We start from the raw sequence: 16,136 nt of genomic DNA on the forward strand, positions 1-16,136 counted from the left end.
AGGAAAAAAGTTTGTTCAGTTGTAAATATTTTTCTTTTAATTCAGTATTCGGGAAAATTACTTGGTTGAATAATGGGAAAGGAAGAGAAAAGTGGGGGGTTTTTCCCCCCTGATTGTCCGTTGGGAAAAAATAAAAACAGATGGGACTTGTGTTGTAGAACTGTGTGGTTGTGCAAAGAGACCGGTAAATCTCAGGTGACAAATGGAGTTAATCTTGGAAATTTCTCATTTAAAGCTGCAAAACAGCACTGAATAACCTTTCATTGGCAGATTAACTGCTGGTTCTGTTTATGCGCTCAATCAGGTCAATTCAAAAGTGAACTGGCCCGGACCCTGAACGTGCGTATGAGTTAGAACACATATACATGCTCAATTAGATCCACATTCTACCTCCTGCCCTACAATGCCATGCTTTTTTTTTTTTTTCTTTTTTCTTGGCTGCCTCCCAGCCCTCTTTTCCTGCTGGCAGACACTCTGAATAAAACACCGGTCATTTCAGTGCTAAAGTACAGTTGGACCAATAAAAGCAGCCTTCTTTCTCATTGGTCTGGATGTGAGCTAGTGTGTGTGTGTGTGGATGCAGACCACCAAACCAATAGCAGCAACTGGTTATTATCTTCCAGAGGGGAAAAAAAGGCCTAATGGTGATTTATTCATGTCTGGCTGTTATTAAAAAAAGAAATTGTCTTTGATGAAGATAGACTGCACACTCATCAAGCTAGGCAGTTACTAGAGCAGAGTAAGAACACTTTTCTCTCAAGATGCAGACAACTGCTGTAGCCATGTGACATGGTTTATAAGTATGGCCGAGCCCGGCACATAATTAGCTTTGAAATCTGACAAGAGTCTTAATTTTCTTTATCCTCCTAAAAGTTGATGATACACTGCAACAGTGGTGTCAGATATATTGTGAACCCCTTTTTAAAACTGGCTTCAGTGGAATGATTGCTAACGAAGCAGCTAATCAAAGGAAAATTGCCACCTTGGGACGTTCTTGAAATCGACACAGTTGTCAATAGCTCCGTGTCTGACACCCACAGGAAAAATGATTTGACTGGTGCTTCGGATACAATGTATTCAAAATTGCTGAATGGGTTTCTCAAGTCTTTGTCTATTCTCACTGCAGGAGGCTAATGAGAGATAGCAGGCTAACTCTGCGTGGGGCTACAGAAGTTGAAGCTTCCTGACAAATGCTGGATTCAGAGGAATAATTAACAATCGAGACAAAACTGAATAATAACGTCTGAGTCACGATTTCAACAGGCCTAGTGTTAAAGCCCACTTTCCCCCAAACATTTTATGCGACCATAAAATGCATGGAAAAGCAGCATGTAGCCACTGTGACGTCATCAATCGTTTAGGGAAGTTCCCTGGTGCTGAGCCATTTAACGATTGCCACCTCGGTATTTTGAAACTAGAGACAACAAGCGAGAAACTGATCTGGCTGAGAAACTGAGGGACACCACACGCTCGTATGCTCTAAAAGCCTGTTTTATCCTCCTCCTTGGCTCTAACTGGAACCATAGCTTACAGAATGAACATGATGTTGCGTTTATGAAGACTTGAAACTAGCCATTAAGACCATAACCTCAAATAAATCAAGTGAGAGGTTTCCCCCCCATAGGCTTCTACATCTGGACTTCTTTTTTAAAAACTGCTTTTAATAAGTTAGAGAGGTACGTTTAACCTGAAGTTTCAGTGTCACGAAAAGGTAACCTATGCTTAACACATTATGTTTGAATTCTGCTATAAGTGCCATACAGTGGGGCAAAAAAGTATTTAGTCAGCCACCGATTGTGCAAGTTCCCCCACCTAAAATGATGACAGAGGTCAGTAATTTGCACCAGAGGTACACTTCAACTGTGAGAGACAGAATGTGAAAAAAAAATCCATGAATCCACATGGTAGGATTTGTAAAGAATTTATTCGTAAATCAGGGTGGAAAATAAGTATTTGGTCAATAACAAAAATACAACTCAATACTTTGTAACATAACCTTTGTTGGCAATAACAGAGGTCAAACGTTTACTATAGGTCTTTACCAGGTTTGCACACACAGTAGCTGGTATTTTGGCCCATTCCTCCATGCAGATCTTCTCGAGAGCAGTGATGTTTTGGGGCTGTCGCCGAGCAACACGGACTTTCAACTCCCGCCACAGATTTTCTATGGGGTTGAGGTCTGGAGACTGGCTAGGCCACTCCAGGACTTTCAAATGCTTCTTACGGAGCCACTCCTTTGTTGCCCGGGCGGTGTGTTTTGGATCATTGTCATGTTGGAAGACCCAGCCTCGTTTCATCTTCAAAGTTCTCACTGATGGAAGGAGGTTTTGGCTCAAAATCTCACGATACATGGCCCCATTCATTCTGTCCTTAACACGGATCAGTCGTCCTGTCCCCTTGGCAGAAAAACAGCCCCATAGCATGATGTTTCCACCCCCATGCTTCACAGTAGGTATGGTGTTCTTGGGATGCAACTCAGTATTCTTCTTCCTCCAAACACGACGAGTTGAGTTTATACCAAAAAGTTCTACTTTGGTGTCATCTGACCACATGACATTCTCCCAATCCTCTGCTGTATCATCCATGTGCTCTCTGGCAAACTTCAGACGGGCCTGGACATGCACTGGCTTCAGCAGCGGAACACGTCTGGCACTGCGGGATTTGATTCCCTGCCGTTGTAGTGTGTTACTGATGGTGAGCTTTGTTACTTTGGTCCCAGCTCTCTGCAGGTCATTCACCAGGTCCCCCCGTGTGGTTCTGGGATCTTTGCTCACCGTTCTCATGATCATTTTGACCCCACGGGATGAGATCTTGCGTGGAGCCCCAGATTGAGGGAGATTATCAGTGGTCTTGTATGTCTTCCATTTTCTGATGATTGCTCCCACAGTTGATTTTTTCCACACCAAGCTGCTTGCCTATTGTAGATTCACTCTTCCCAGTCTGGTGCAGGTCTACAATACTTTTCCTGGTGTCCTTCGAAAGCTCTTTGGTCTTGGCCATGGCGGAGTTTGGAGTCTGACTGTTTGAGGCTGTGGACAGGTGTCTTTTATACAGATGATGAGTTCAAACAGGTGCCATTCATACAGGTAACGAGTGGGGGACAGAAAAGCTTCTTACAGAAGACGTTACAGGTCTGTGAGAGCCAAAGATTTTCCTTGTTTGAGGTGACCAAATACTTATTTTCCACCCTGATTTACGAATAAATTCTTTACAAATCGTACCATGTGAATTCATGGATTTTTTTTTCACATTCTGTCTCTCACAGTTGAAGTGTACCTCTGGTGCAAATTACTGACCTCTGTCATCATTTTAGGTGGGGGAACTTGCACAATCGGTGGCTGACTAAATACTTTTTTGCCCCACTGTATATGGAACCATGACGCACTTAAGATGAGGTTTTTTTATATATATACATATATCTGTTTTCTGTGTATTATTGTAGGGTCTTTACCTATATAGTATCCTATTAGAATCTTCCAGATTCCTGATCTGATTCCTGATCTGGCACCTCCACCACTCCTTTCCCCTTCCACATTTCTACCTCGTCCTTTTCCAGCTCATCTCAAGCCTCATGCACTAAACTGAAATCAGAGCTCTAACACACTAAAATAGGCATAAACACGCCTTTTCATTCTCAATTTTGTCCCAGTTACTGTCAGCAGATCAGAATTGCTACCCTCCCATCTTCGACAGTTACCAAGAGCCAGCTAAACAACAACAAGAACAGCTGGTTATAAGCTAACATTATGCTAATGTTTGACTCCAGCAATGATAGCTCCACCTCAAAGAAAGCTTCAGTCACTCAGGCCAACAGAAAAGTTGAAATCCTTAAAAATGTTGGTGTCGCTGTCATCCATCAGAAGTGAGCTTCATTGGCTCATCGACCTGTTTCAGCCTCCTTTCACAAAGCTTTACAGCCTCCTCCAGACTGAATAGCTGTGGATGCTCCACACCCGACATTATAACATGAACAGTCATCTGACGGATTTATTGCTAGGTGTTGATGTTATTAACATATAGTGTGTACAAAAAAATTTTTGATCCAAAAAATAGAAACACTCTGACCGGCCAGCTGTGGCCATTTTGGGTTTCAAACAGTTAAAAGAAAGAATATCACAGTCTCATGACGGAAAACACATAGTAGCTAAATATCTGAATTATGGGAAGAGCTTTACTCCTTCACAAATATTTGACCCCTCCTCTAAGGTCCCACTGGCACTGGAGGAGACTTCTCTTACACATCTGTGGTTTAGTGGTGATTCCAGCTCATTAAAATAGCAGTGTATCTGTTTATTAGATCATTTTGTTATTCCTAAGCTGTTTCTCTTTTGCACACCGTTGCTTGTTACACTCAGACTATGTGAATCAGAACTGTATGGATCAGTGTGTAATGAAACAAATTTTCCCACGAATCCCTTCAACTTCAGGTCACCAAAGTGGTGAAAACCATCACCCGTCGCACCTACCATCCATTGTTGGTATCTGACAACTTGTTAGTGGAGTCCAGGCCTGCCACACGCACCCCCACCCCGGTCACCAACTCGACCCCCACCCTATCTGAGACAGACCCAGTAAAGGACGCCGAACCTGTGTGATTTGTGTTGTTTCTTGCCTCCCCCCGCCTGCCTGAATTTTCCCAAGATATAATAACAGTTTTAATTTTCCTCATTCTCTTTAAGAGAAGATGAAAACTAATCGAAGGTTTTGCAATCACAAGCTGCTCAAAAATCTGATCACTCCCTCAGTTTTGCCTCACTAGCCCATGGCCACCTTGTCAATTTAAGTGCCCGATAAAGTGAATGCCACAGAGGTTGTGAAATGTCTTGCAGTGCTGTAAAGTGGACAGTTTGGCGCCTGCTACTTTCCCCTCTGTTTTAACAGTTTGATAAACCGTCTAGGACTGTGTCTTAACTGCCTGTGGGTTTTTTTGTTTGCTTTGTTTTTTTGTTAAACATTTTTCAGTACTGCTGTCACTTTCCAAGCATGTACAAACACAGAAATCTTGAGTATTGCTACATATTCATATATATTTGCAACCAATTTAGCAATTCTCTTTTGAGCCTGTTTACACCACTTGAGCATATTTCAGAGGCTCTTCTGAAACCCTGGTCCCTCGTCTACCCGTGCGTGACGGTTTAACGCCTTGTGAACTTGAGCGCACATCAAAGAGCGTTTGAAACCTATCCGATAGCTCCCTTTGCAGCCCTTGCAAATCGCCTAAAAAGCTGTGTTAGTACAAGGCAGCCGGGCGTGTCGAGGCTGGGAAGCTGTAGCATTCAACGTACCCTCGTCTCAGTTTCTGTCAGAATAAAATAGCACCAAATATTAACCAAATGTGATTAAAAAATACTAGAAATGTTTATTTATTTATTGTGCACATGTAGCCACCTCATGCACGGTATGACATTCAGCCTCTAGCTCTTGTTGGGTCACCGAAGCCCAGCAAGTAGCACCAGAGCAGTCTAGACTTGAGGTCCTGCTATGACCTGCCACAGTGAACAAGATGAAAGCAAGCTCATTATTGTGATTCTAAGGTCATGCACATCCTTTAGCTGATGTAACTCAAGCAAATGAGCTCTTTGGGTTTTTTTTTAACTATGCCACTCCACCTCAGCTTTGTGCAGTTAGAAACAAATGCAAACTATTCAGTAATTACTGTGCTTAAAACATGGAAATGAACCTTGACGTTCCTGAAATAGGCTGTCTTATGTAGCTCACAGTGAGAGTGTAACCAAGAAACAAGGCCAGTGAAAATTTCTATTTGTTTCAAGCAAGTTAATGAGGATGCCGTGTTTAACAACTGATATGTGGTTTATGCGTTTGCTCCTGGCGCCGTCCTTTGTGGTGCGGTTTAATGCTTCATTGTGGTTCCATGATATTATTACGTGCCTCTGCTCCTGATTAAAATCAGAATCATGGCATTGATGGGAAAATAAAGACGGCGTTTTCAGATTAACAGGGCCGGTACTGAAAATGAAGCCCATCGGAATCAGGAATGAGCAGGGTCTTTTTTTGTCTTTTTCCTTAGATTTTAAGTTTTTAAGGGAACAAAACTCTCTGCAACACCTTGTCAGGCACGACGTGAACTACATCAGACCTGCGCCCCTTGCAGATGACAGTTAATTTTCATCAGCTTCATTAATTTTAAAGATGAATTTATAGCCACGGACAAAATAGCCAATTATCAGCCACAGCAGAATTCAGTGGGCAGCAAATTGCTTTCTATATGGGCAGAGAGCCCAAGGAGGGAGTCGCTGTCTGTCATTCTCCAGCCAGAAAACCACAGAGACAGCAGAGGAAGCAGAGTTATTTAGCTCAAGGATGATGCGAATTTGAGAAATGCGTGCACGCAGGTCTGGCTTTAACAGTCCCTCAGCTATGGACTGTGATGCTACATTGCTCATCTGGAGCCATTCGGGACTCAAGGTCCAGTGGAGCTATACAACTTCCATCAGGCTCAGTTGCAGCACTATTCAGCCTGAATTTGCACTTCCTGTGTACACACAGCATCTGGGGTTTAAATTTGGAGCGTTTGTCTTAAAGCAGATCGGATGTACTGCCTGCTTTTTTTCTAACAACCAACGTGTTACACAGGCTGAAAATTGAATATTGGTCAGTTAGTACTATGCCTCGTTGGCATGAGGGTTTAAAGATTGAGTTAAACCTTAACATTTCCAAGTGCTCACATTTATTATGTGTGTTGTCAGCTTAAAGCTGACCACTGTAGCATAGGTTTGGTGTAACATTGTTCTACGCTGTCTGACAGTGTGTATCTGTTTCCCCATGCAGGTGACTAAGATGGTGAAGACGGTGACCACTCGGACAGTGCGTCAGGTGCCCCTCGGCCCCGATGGCTTGCCGCTGCCTGAAGGCACGTCCCCGCTGGGCAGCTACACCGATTCCATTGACCGGCGATACCTGAAGAATGGAAGTGACCGCTTCATAACGCCTCAAGCAACCTCAACCCTGACGCGCTCCTACAACAACTCCTACAACGATTCATACGGAGAGACACCGGAGAGCCAGTACATTCGCCATTATGGTCTTCACGATGGCTACACCGATTTGACGGATAACTACGGCAGTCTTTCTCGTGGTGTCAACTACCGGCCGCCGCGGTACCCATACATGCCTAATAGCTACCGGCCGGAGAATAGCTACACCCTGCCTATCAGAAAGGATGATTATGGCCATGTGGCGCAGCCCCAGGTGCCTATGGGCAGCAGCACTGTGGATCTGAACCGCTCACAACCAGAACGCTTCCAGCCTGAGCCGTATGGTCTGGAGGATGATCGCCGCAGCTTGGGCCCCGAAGAAGAAGAGCCATATGAGCTGGAGCCTGATTACTCCACTGCCAACCGACGCACCCTGCCAGGGGCCAACCGTGGGCGCACCCACCGGGAACCGCTGCGTGATGGCCCCCGAGTCAGGTGAGGGTTGCTTTTACAAAGGAGTCCTTGGCTAATATTTGACATAGTGAGATTGTAATATACAGCCATTTATACTGCTACTACTGCTTATGGGGAATAATTTGGTAAAGGTGTGCAAGTTCATACAGTGTATATATTTTAGTTTTTTGCACTAGAATTCTGTTTTGGAGTATTTTATGCTTAAGATACTTTGTGTTAACACAAGTGAACTCTGCAATGAGAGAGAAGAGTATTTGTCTCATTTACACCATAAAAAAAGACTACATCATAGTAAACAGATGTCTCTTGTCTGTGAGCACCTTGTTTGAGAAAGGAAGCAAAGAATAAGTTGGTTTTGATTGCTGTTTTCCTCCAAGTAGATAGTGAACATGTTTTTATGTCAGGGGTAAAGAGGTGGGAATGAGAGACATGATGAGGGAGAGTCGGAGAGGACAGCGGGCTTTTGTCAGCTATCTTTCAAAGCCTTTCCTTTTTTTCAGGATCCTTTGTAGAGAGAGGCATAAAACTTGGCTCCGCTGGGCAGAAAAAAGCTTGTCAGCCTCTAACAATAAGATCCCAAAATGGACCCTTGTCTCCTAATAGTTTCCAATCAGTTTGTTGCCGCCCAAAGGAGAACCTGAGAAAAATGTCCACTCTCAAGTAAATCGAAGAGAGGGTTTGAAGTCGACTTGGTGTGTCTTAAAGACTTCTTTTCAATCAGCGATCTGTAGCAGATGGATATTTTCAAGTTCCTACACCTTTCCTCCACCAATCTAAGGGCTAAAATGTTTGGGCCTGAAGCCAAGTCTAAAGACAGGCTGTGGAGGTTTAAGTGCAGCAAAGAGCAAGAGAGGAAAGAGTCTGGATGTGTTTGGTTTTAGTTGTATTTAAAGAGGCTCTCCATAACTTCCAGGACATCATTGTTATTAATGACATCCACGTCCAGAAGGTTAGCCGAAGTTGAGAATTTGAAAGATAACATATTAAATTATTGGCACCATTAGAAATGCAATAGGAAGGTGTAACTCAGAATAAAGACGGAGTGGCAACGGCCCCATGCGGCTCATGTCATCGTCAACTCTACACGGATGGTGACAAATATATTTTCTTTTATTGAAAAGTGTTGATCTAAATATAAATCATAAACCTAAATAGCTTAATTACTGCTACATATGATTGTGAGCAGTGTTTAAAACGACACAAAAAGAAGAAAGAGAACAGTTTTGAACATTTTGTTACAGGTCAGGCACGTTAACCCTTACATTAATATCAACAATAGGGGTTTTTAAGTGGAAATATAGGAATTTCCTCTCTCTGGCATTTGTTATGACCATCTTTGACCCTCAGTTAATGGTGTAGAATGATAAAGGTGCACGAGATAGGAAATAATGTCAATTCTTAAAATGTAACCCCTCTGGTGACCGTTAAATTGTAAGTGTAATAAGCATAACAATGTGCAAATGTTACATTTGAGTTACCTGTGTAAATTTAGCTAATACACGGAAAAATAAATGTTACTTTGTATTTGAAGTAAACATCTGTATGTCAGTTGCCATAGAGACATTATGAATCTTGTACACTAGCTGAAAGATCAGTGTTTCTGCCTCAATATCAGCATGTTGAAACTAAAGTTGACCAATGATACATGCTGCATAACAAAGGTATGGCTACCGGAAAATTAGTCTGTTTCAGTACAAAGCAACAGTTACTTATTATTGGCCAAAATCAGTATCACTTGTCACTCTACACATATCATTTAATAAGCAATGAGATTAGCAAGCAGGATAAAGTTAGCCATATAGTGGTAACTGAGCTACTCTATTATTAATAGACTAATCTGAAAATTGCCAGACCAGGCCCAGGAGTTCGGAGGAATTAGCAGAGCTGAAGCAGAAAGTTTCTCCTTCTTATTCTCTATGTGAAGTTCTTGGGAGCCAGTCATTCGTTGAACAGTTTGTTAACTTGAATTTTCTAGCTAGTGTTACTCACTGAGAAAGGCACTTGTTCATAGAGTTCAGGACATGACATAGAAATCCTCATTTACATAGAAATCCTCCATAGGCTGCTGAAGGAAACCAAAAGGGTCGTGGAAGGTCTCATTTCTCAGTAGCAATCCGTCATCCAAAGGCATGAAAAAAGCAGGATAGCACATGTTTTACAGTGATGCAGAAGTCTGCTTTCATCCAGCATCTTAATTAAACTTATGTACAGACCCACTTGTGCATTTCAGAGTACACTGATGCGGATGAGGCTCCGAAGAACAGATGGCTAATCAGAATATCTGTCTTTACACACTTTTGACTTAGCTCTGAGTCTGACAATTACACACATAGTACCTGTCTGTGTCTCACTCACTCACTCACTCACGCACACACGCACACACGCACGCACACACACACACACACACACACACACACACACACACACACACACACACACTTAATAATAATCCACATCTTCACAAAATGAGTCACTCCCCCATCCGCTTTGTGAGAGGCGCTTTCTTTGACAGGCAATTTGTAGCCTGCCTTACATGTGTCACAACACAGCCCTAACAGCCACATACACCCCTCAGACATGCACACTGACAGCTGCTCATGTGATTGCCCACACAAACTTGCGCACACACACACAAACACAGATTTGTAGCAGCTCTTGGATGACTGCTGTCCAAAGAAAGACGATCTTTCTTTCTTCTTTGCTTAGTTTTTCCTGCACTCGTGTCAAAACAACAGCATCCAAACAGCCTTTTCCCTTCCAGTAACAGTAACAGTGACAGTGAGCTCACTCCCGAGTGCCCAGTCTCTCCTGAGCACTCGAAGCACAATTAATATTCTTCCAAGAAAGCACTGGCTAACCCAGCGTGCTGTAATAAATCTGGGAATTTAAGGACTTTAATAACAGCTTATCATTACGTTGCAAGCCCTCAATTATGCTCAGAAATGAAGATGTTTTGTAATAAAACCTCTTTATGCATTGGAGTCAAGCACTCATTTTGTCACCTCCGTGGATGAGTGTTTGCTCATGGACAGAAATGATGATGTCTTTTTGGGCTTCTCTGGATGTGCCTCATTTGAAAGTCTTGTATTACCATAGCTATCAAGTACACATACATACAAAAATGCAGAGACTTGCATACGGTCATTGAGCCAGAAAGGTGAACCATAACATGACAGGATGTTAACAGATGGATCACATCGTGAATTTCTTTACATGGCAACATCTGCATTTGCTGTTTCTCTTCTTCAACCTTCAGCTTCTCCCTTTGTCATCTGTTAACACAGTCAAACATTTTTTCAGTAATCTTAGTGAACATCAGACATGAGATACCTTATGTCCTGTAAAAGAACTTAACTTTGAATCTCTGCTTTGTATCTGTGAGCCAACCATTGAAAGGAGGGATCATTTTTTTACGGTTTATGTTCATGAAAGAAAACTCCAAGCAGCAGGTGCTAATTGTAGCTTCCGTATAGTGTGTGATGTGTAGAATTAGACAAGCCTGATGGAGCTTTATCTGATATTTTGTTGGTGCATCTAATTGTCTGGGCACTTTATACTTTGCCATATCTTTCTGCATCCATCTATCTATCTATCTATCTATCTATCTATCTATCTATCTATCTATCTATCTATCTATCTATCTATCTATCTATCTATCTATCTATCTATCTATCTATCTATCTATCTATCTATAGATATAGATATAGATATAGATCTAGATATAGATATAGATCTAGATATCTAGATCTAGATATCTAGATCTAGATATCTAGATATCTAGATCTAGATATCTAGATCTAGATATCTAGATCTAGATATCTAGATCTAGATATCTAGATATAGATATCTAGATATAGATATCTAGATATAGATATCTAGATCTAGATATCTAGATCTAGATCTAGATATCTAGATATATAGATATATATATATATATATATATATATATATATATATATATATATATATATATATATATATATATATATATATATATAGCATCTCTTTCTTACTCCTGCTCAGGCTTTGCAGATACATGTTGCTCTTCCTTCCTCTCCCCATCCCCCACACTGTCTGAATGTGAATGCCTAGCACATCCTTAATGTGTGTGTGACACACTGTGTGTGTCCACGAGCACCTTTCAGGTGTGGGTGTCCTCAGGGCCAGGTTGATTAATAGCTGCTCTTGAACCCTGCCAGACTACTGAAGCTTTTTTATACCAGTCTTTAATGGCTCATCTCTCCTTGGACAGTCAGCGTTGGGGGTCACTCCCCCCACACAGACATGTAAATACATGCAGACACATTTAGTGACCGCTTAATTGCATAGTGTGGGGTGGGACGGTGGATGGAGGGGGTCATTTCTATCCTCTTTTGTCTGTAGTGACACTAGCCAACTCAGGCATTTTCTCCCTTGTCCCATCTTGTCAAGAGGCATTCAAATCCAATCAGAGCAAGAGTAGTTTTTCAGTTTTTCTGTGCTCCTTTTGAAAAAGTTACAGCTGTGTTGCATCACCTCAATAACACTTAAAATAAGGAGAACAGTTGTTGCAGTTTTGAAAGCAAATTGTTTCTTATTCTTGCCTGATGCAGGATTTCACCTGCTCATCAGCGTCTCTAGTGTTTTTACAGGGTGACAGGTTTGGACTGCAGGATGCTATTTTAGCATCCAGAGTGCTAAAACAAGCCAGACCTGCCATGAAATCGGTTCATATTGTTAAGTGCATGAGTGCATTTGTACAGGACACTCGTGCACTGCTGCTCCATGCAAAAGATCTTTGGCCCATAGCAGATGGTGATGCTTCTGGATTTTGTATTTGTGAGGTTGCCCTGGACTATCTTTGCTGATCATTGTTTTCCTGAGCACAAGAAGTGATATCTGCTCCTGCTTTGTAATTGCTGTTTGTATAGCAAATCATTCTGATGACCTGTTGCTAAACAACTAGTTACAAGATATCTGAGATTCCTGTTTAGCATTACTTACTTTATCTTGTTCCAGTGTCTTTGACGTGTGTTGCTGGCCTCAAATTCAAAATGAGCATTTTTTTTTTTTTTAATACAGTTGGTCAGTTTCCAGTTTTGATTTGTTTTTGTCCACTTTTTTACTACTTTTTTGAAGTTGCTGCATTCTGTATTATTCCCATCTGTGGAAGCAGGGTAGTTATACTTCCACTCTGTCAATGAAACAATGTCACTTTATTAAAAAAAAAATAAACAACTCAAGTAGTTATGTAAAAGAAAATGCTATCAGAAAACCAGAGTAATTAAAAAGTGACTGGATGGAAAGACTCCAGCTCTGTTCCTTTCACTTCCCATTTCCACAATGACTTCTATGCACGATAAAACAATATTAATTCAAAATGAGCAAATTGTCAACAGGGACAGTCACTGAAAACCTCATAAATGCCAGGATGGTATTTGTACATATGAAATCCAAACATCTTCTAAGCCTGTAATCCTTCATAGTCGCCTCTTTTTATGGGCCTGCAGAAGACGAGGCTCATGCATGGCCGTGACTGAAATGTGATGCAAGTAATTGACAAACGATGAAGCAATGGGAGCATAGTGAGGATGTGACAGAGTTCAAACAAATCGATGAATACCAAACTCTGCAGCCACACACACATCTCATATCTACTGTATCTGCTTATCTTTTCTTCTTTGTTCTTTGTGTCATAAAACAAAACAAGCGCGCCCGCGCAGTCGCACACGACACAAATAGGCTGGACATTTACCAGCTCGATTAACATGAGGAGAGTGATCTTCTGTAATCATGCTCAGAGCATCATCATATCTGGCTGCAAAGAACCCTTTCACATCCTATGAATACACCCTACCCTGCACGCACAATGGCGCCAATTTAAATGCAAATCCTGACATTCCCATCACTCAGCCTCAAGATGTCTGCTTCACCACCGGCCCTGCCACGTTGGCCCAGATCTAAATGAGGCACGATCTGCACAACTGTACATCTTATCTGTGTATTGAAGTGCACGTTAAAGAAAGTGCATGAGAAACACGGCACGGCAGATAATGTGTCTGCGTGTGTGTGTGTGTGGCGGGTATGTGCAGTGTTGTTGATGCTGAGATTGTGAACTTCCCTTCTTTTAGAGCGGGGTAATTTCTGCCTTTCTTTGCCTTGTCAAGTCAAATACTCTATAGCGAAAGAGATCTCTGAATGTTGTTGTATGTGTTTGGATCGTGGCGTACACATGGAAGCAATTAGTAAACCAGCAGCACGTGCACATGCGCTTAAAACTTCCCTCCTTTTCCTTGTAGTGTGTCAAGAAGCTCAGTGTTTTTTTGCCAAACCTCAGAGCAGCAGTTGTTGTCCAAATGATGTGCTGTAATCAGGCTTCTGCGCTCGTGATTGGCCCCTCCTTCCATACTGTGGTTACAGGCTGCTATTGAGATTTGTGGCTCCCCAAAATGTTCCATAAAGATTAGAGAGGAAAAATAAACTTTTAAAAGAATCGTAAACACGGAGAATACACCAAATGCCCTTTGCAGTTCAGGTTTGTTGTGACTTGACATATCCCTTCAAGCTACAGCCGTTCAGCACCACAGCTCTTTCAATTTAGTTAACTTGCAGCATTTAGCCGCAGGGCTGTTCTTGACAGCCTTGTTGTCTTACTCCATCTCTATTAATCCTCCTTCCATCCACCTGAATAGGAGATTTAGAATCTTTTTACAATAGTTAAGCAGGAGTTTTTCTTTTAGTACATCTCGTATCGATTTTTCTGGCAGTAAGACGCACCAAGTTGTACCATAAAAGCCAAAATGTCAGTTATGGGAAAAACAACGCAACAAACGAGGGAGGGCACGTGTCCTGCAGCCAACTTTTAACCAGCTTCTATCGATTATACAACGGCCCCTAAGCATCCAAGTCTCTTATCTGGCAAAGAACGGAAAAAACATTGAGATAAACTGAGTGCTCAAAGTTTAGCACAAATTAACAAAATATATTTTATGTGATGACTTTAAAAGCAGTAATAACAAAATGTCCTTTTTGTTCCACCGTGCTGAACTTAGAAACAGAGAGATGACTGATTTAGGTGTGCAAGCACTTAACGTTGTGCTATTTGCCCTCCAGCTCTCGTTATTTTGTGGAGGGCTTTTGATAGCACACAGATATGGAAAATTGTCTGCTGCTGTAAAGAGTATGCAGGACCATATCAACTTGTCGGCCTTAATATGCTTTAAACACTCTGTTCTATACATATTTTGCCCAAGGAAGGTCTCCAGTACCTTTGCACACTTCATGCACTTGAGATCTGTGAAAACCTGATTAAATTTGTTGCACTCCACAGCTATCATTACAAAAGGTGCTTGTTTCAAACAACCCACACTATGCAAACCATCCAAAATCTGGTTGTAACATAGAGTGGAAATGAAACAAAAAAACTGACGTACACCTTCACAGCTTTCGTCTTAATAAGAGGAGACGTGAACGGGAAAGATGCTTGTGGGGAACTTCCAAAAGACCCGCAGCTTTGTGTTGTCACTTTTCTCCTGTTGCATCCGATACATTTAGTCAGCTCATTATAAGCAATGACTAAGAGCAAATGTCATGTCTGTATTTTTCTTTCACAAGCGATCTCAGATAGCAATTGAAAATCGCTTTTTGAAATGTCAGAGATTTCTCCTGCCAGCTAGTAAACTACTCACTACGGCGGCTGATTCTTTGGAAAACGGCTTGGGCTTAAATTTCAAGGGGAACAGAAAATGTGTTCAAACCGGGGCCAACATCACTACAACCATTTGACATTACTACCTAGACTGCATCGCAACATAGAGAAGGTGAAGAAGTAGAGGATTTTCATTTGAAGTAAGCACTAAACATTCATCAAATTTGTTCATAAAAACAAGAAAGTGACGATGCGTGGGAAGCATAATTAATAAAAAACACATTACAACTAGAGCTCAGTCAGCTTACCACTGACCACCATTTTGTCACACCACTAACCACCATATATCAAGTACCACAAGCGGAGAGCAGCTGTATTATGTAATGAGGGTACGCAGTCTCAAGCTGTGGAGTAGGCGAGGTATGATAATGGCTGTGCGTAAGTGCACTCATGTAATGATATTCCTCTTCCCATATTAAGATTTTTACCTACTAAACATTCTCCTTATAGACAAAGGAGACATGTCAGTGAAACAAGCTTCAAAAATGTTCCTTTGAACTTTTCTGCCAGTGTTAAATTTGGCTTACCTGAGCTGCTGCAGTTGAGCCCAACAAAAAAAGAAAACCTTTCCTATGATTAAAGAAAAACAATAAGTCACCTGAACTCTAGCAACGATGATCTGTCACTGGAATTGAGCGCCTATTTTTTCATCCATGTTCCAGCAGGAATTTGATGAGACTGTCTATGGAGTAAAGAGTTGTAAAGAGCAGGCTCTGAGAGGCTTTGGAAATAGGGGATCATTAAAGGAACCTCCCCCCTCAGCGGACCCCATGAGCTCCCTTCTTTCTCTGCCACTCAGTTCCATTGCAGAAAAATTAGCAAAGCTGAAGACCGTTTAGGTCCTTAGCTGTAATGTCAGTAGCGCTAATAAGTGTAATGCTGGTAGAAGCGTCCCAGAGTGATGGTCATTAACATTTCAGCAACTGTATGCTAGAGTTGGCACTGTGAGCAAAGGGAGCCCTGGAGGTATCATAGGAGCTCATAGTCCTCCCTGAGGGGACAGCCGAGCTCTCGCTGTTCCCTGGGGGAAAAGACATCAA

At 41.8% G+C, this 16,136-nt stretch overlaps 1 protein-coding gene across 4 annotated transcripts in view; it reads left to right on the top strand.

Moving 5' to 3' along the window:
- arvcfb (ARVCF delta catenin family member b) overlaps positions 1 to 16,136 on the top strand; it is a 274,658-nt gene that overhangs the window by 168,342 nt on the left and 90,180 nt on the right. For all 4 annotated transcript variants that reach the window (XM_085474489.1, XM_085474492.1, XM_085474491.1 and 1 more), the window contains one exon: positions 6,790 to 7,430. In XM_085474489.1, the coding sequence (XP_085330615.1) occupies positions 6,790 to 7,430 (641 nt within the window). The remainder of the gene's footprint in view (positions 1 to 6,789; positions 7,431 to 16,136) is intronic.

The sequence above is a fragment of the Copadichromis virginalis genome, linkage group LG12 (genome assembly GCF_057382275.1).
Source record: "Copadichromis virginalis isolate Kocher_CV1m ecotype Utaka linkage group LG12, C_Virginalis_male_GT1.1, whole genome shotgun sequence".
In the NCBI taxonomy this organism is placed as follows: Eukaryota; Metazoa; Chordata; class Actinopteri; order Cichliformes; family Cichlidae; genus Copadichromis; species Copadichromis virginalis.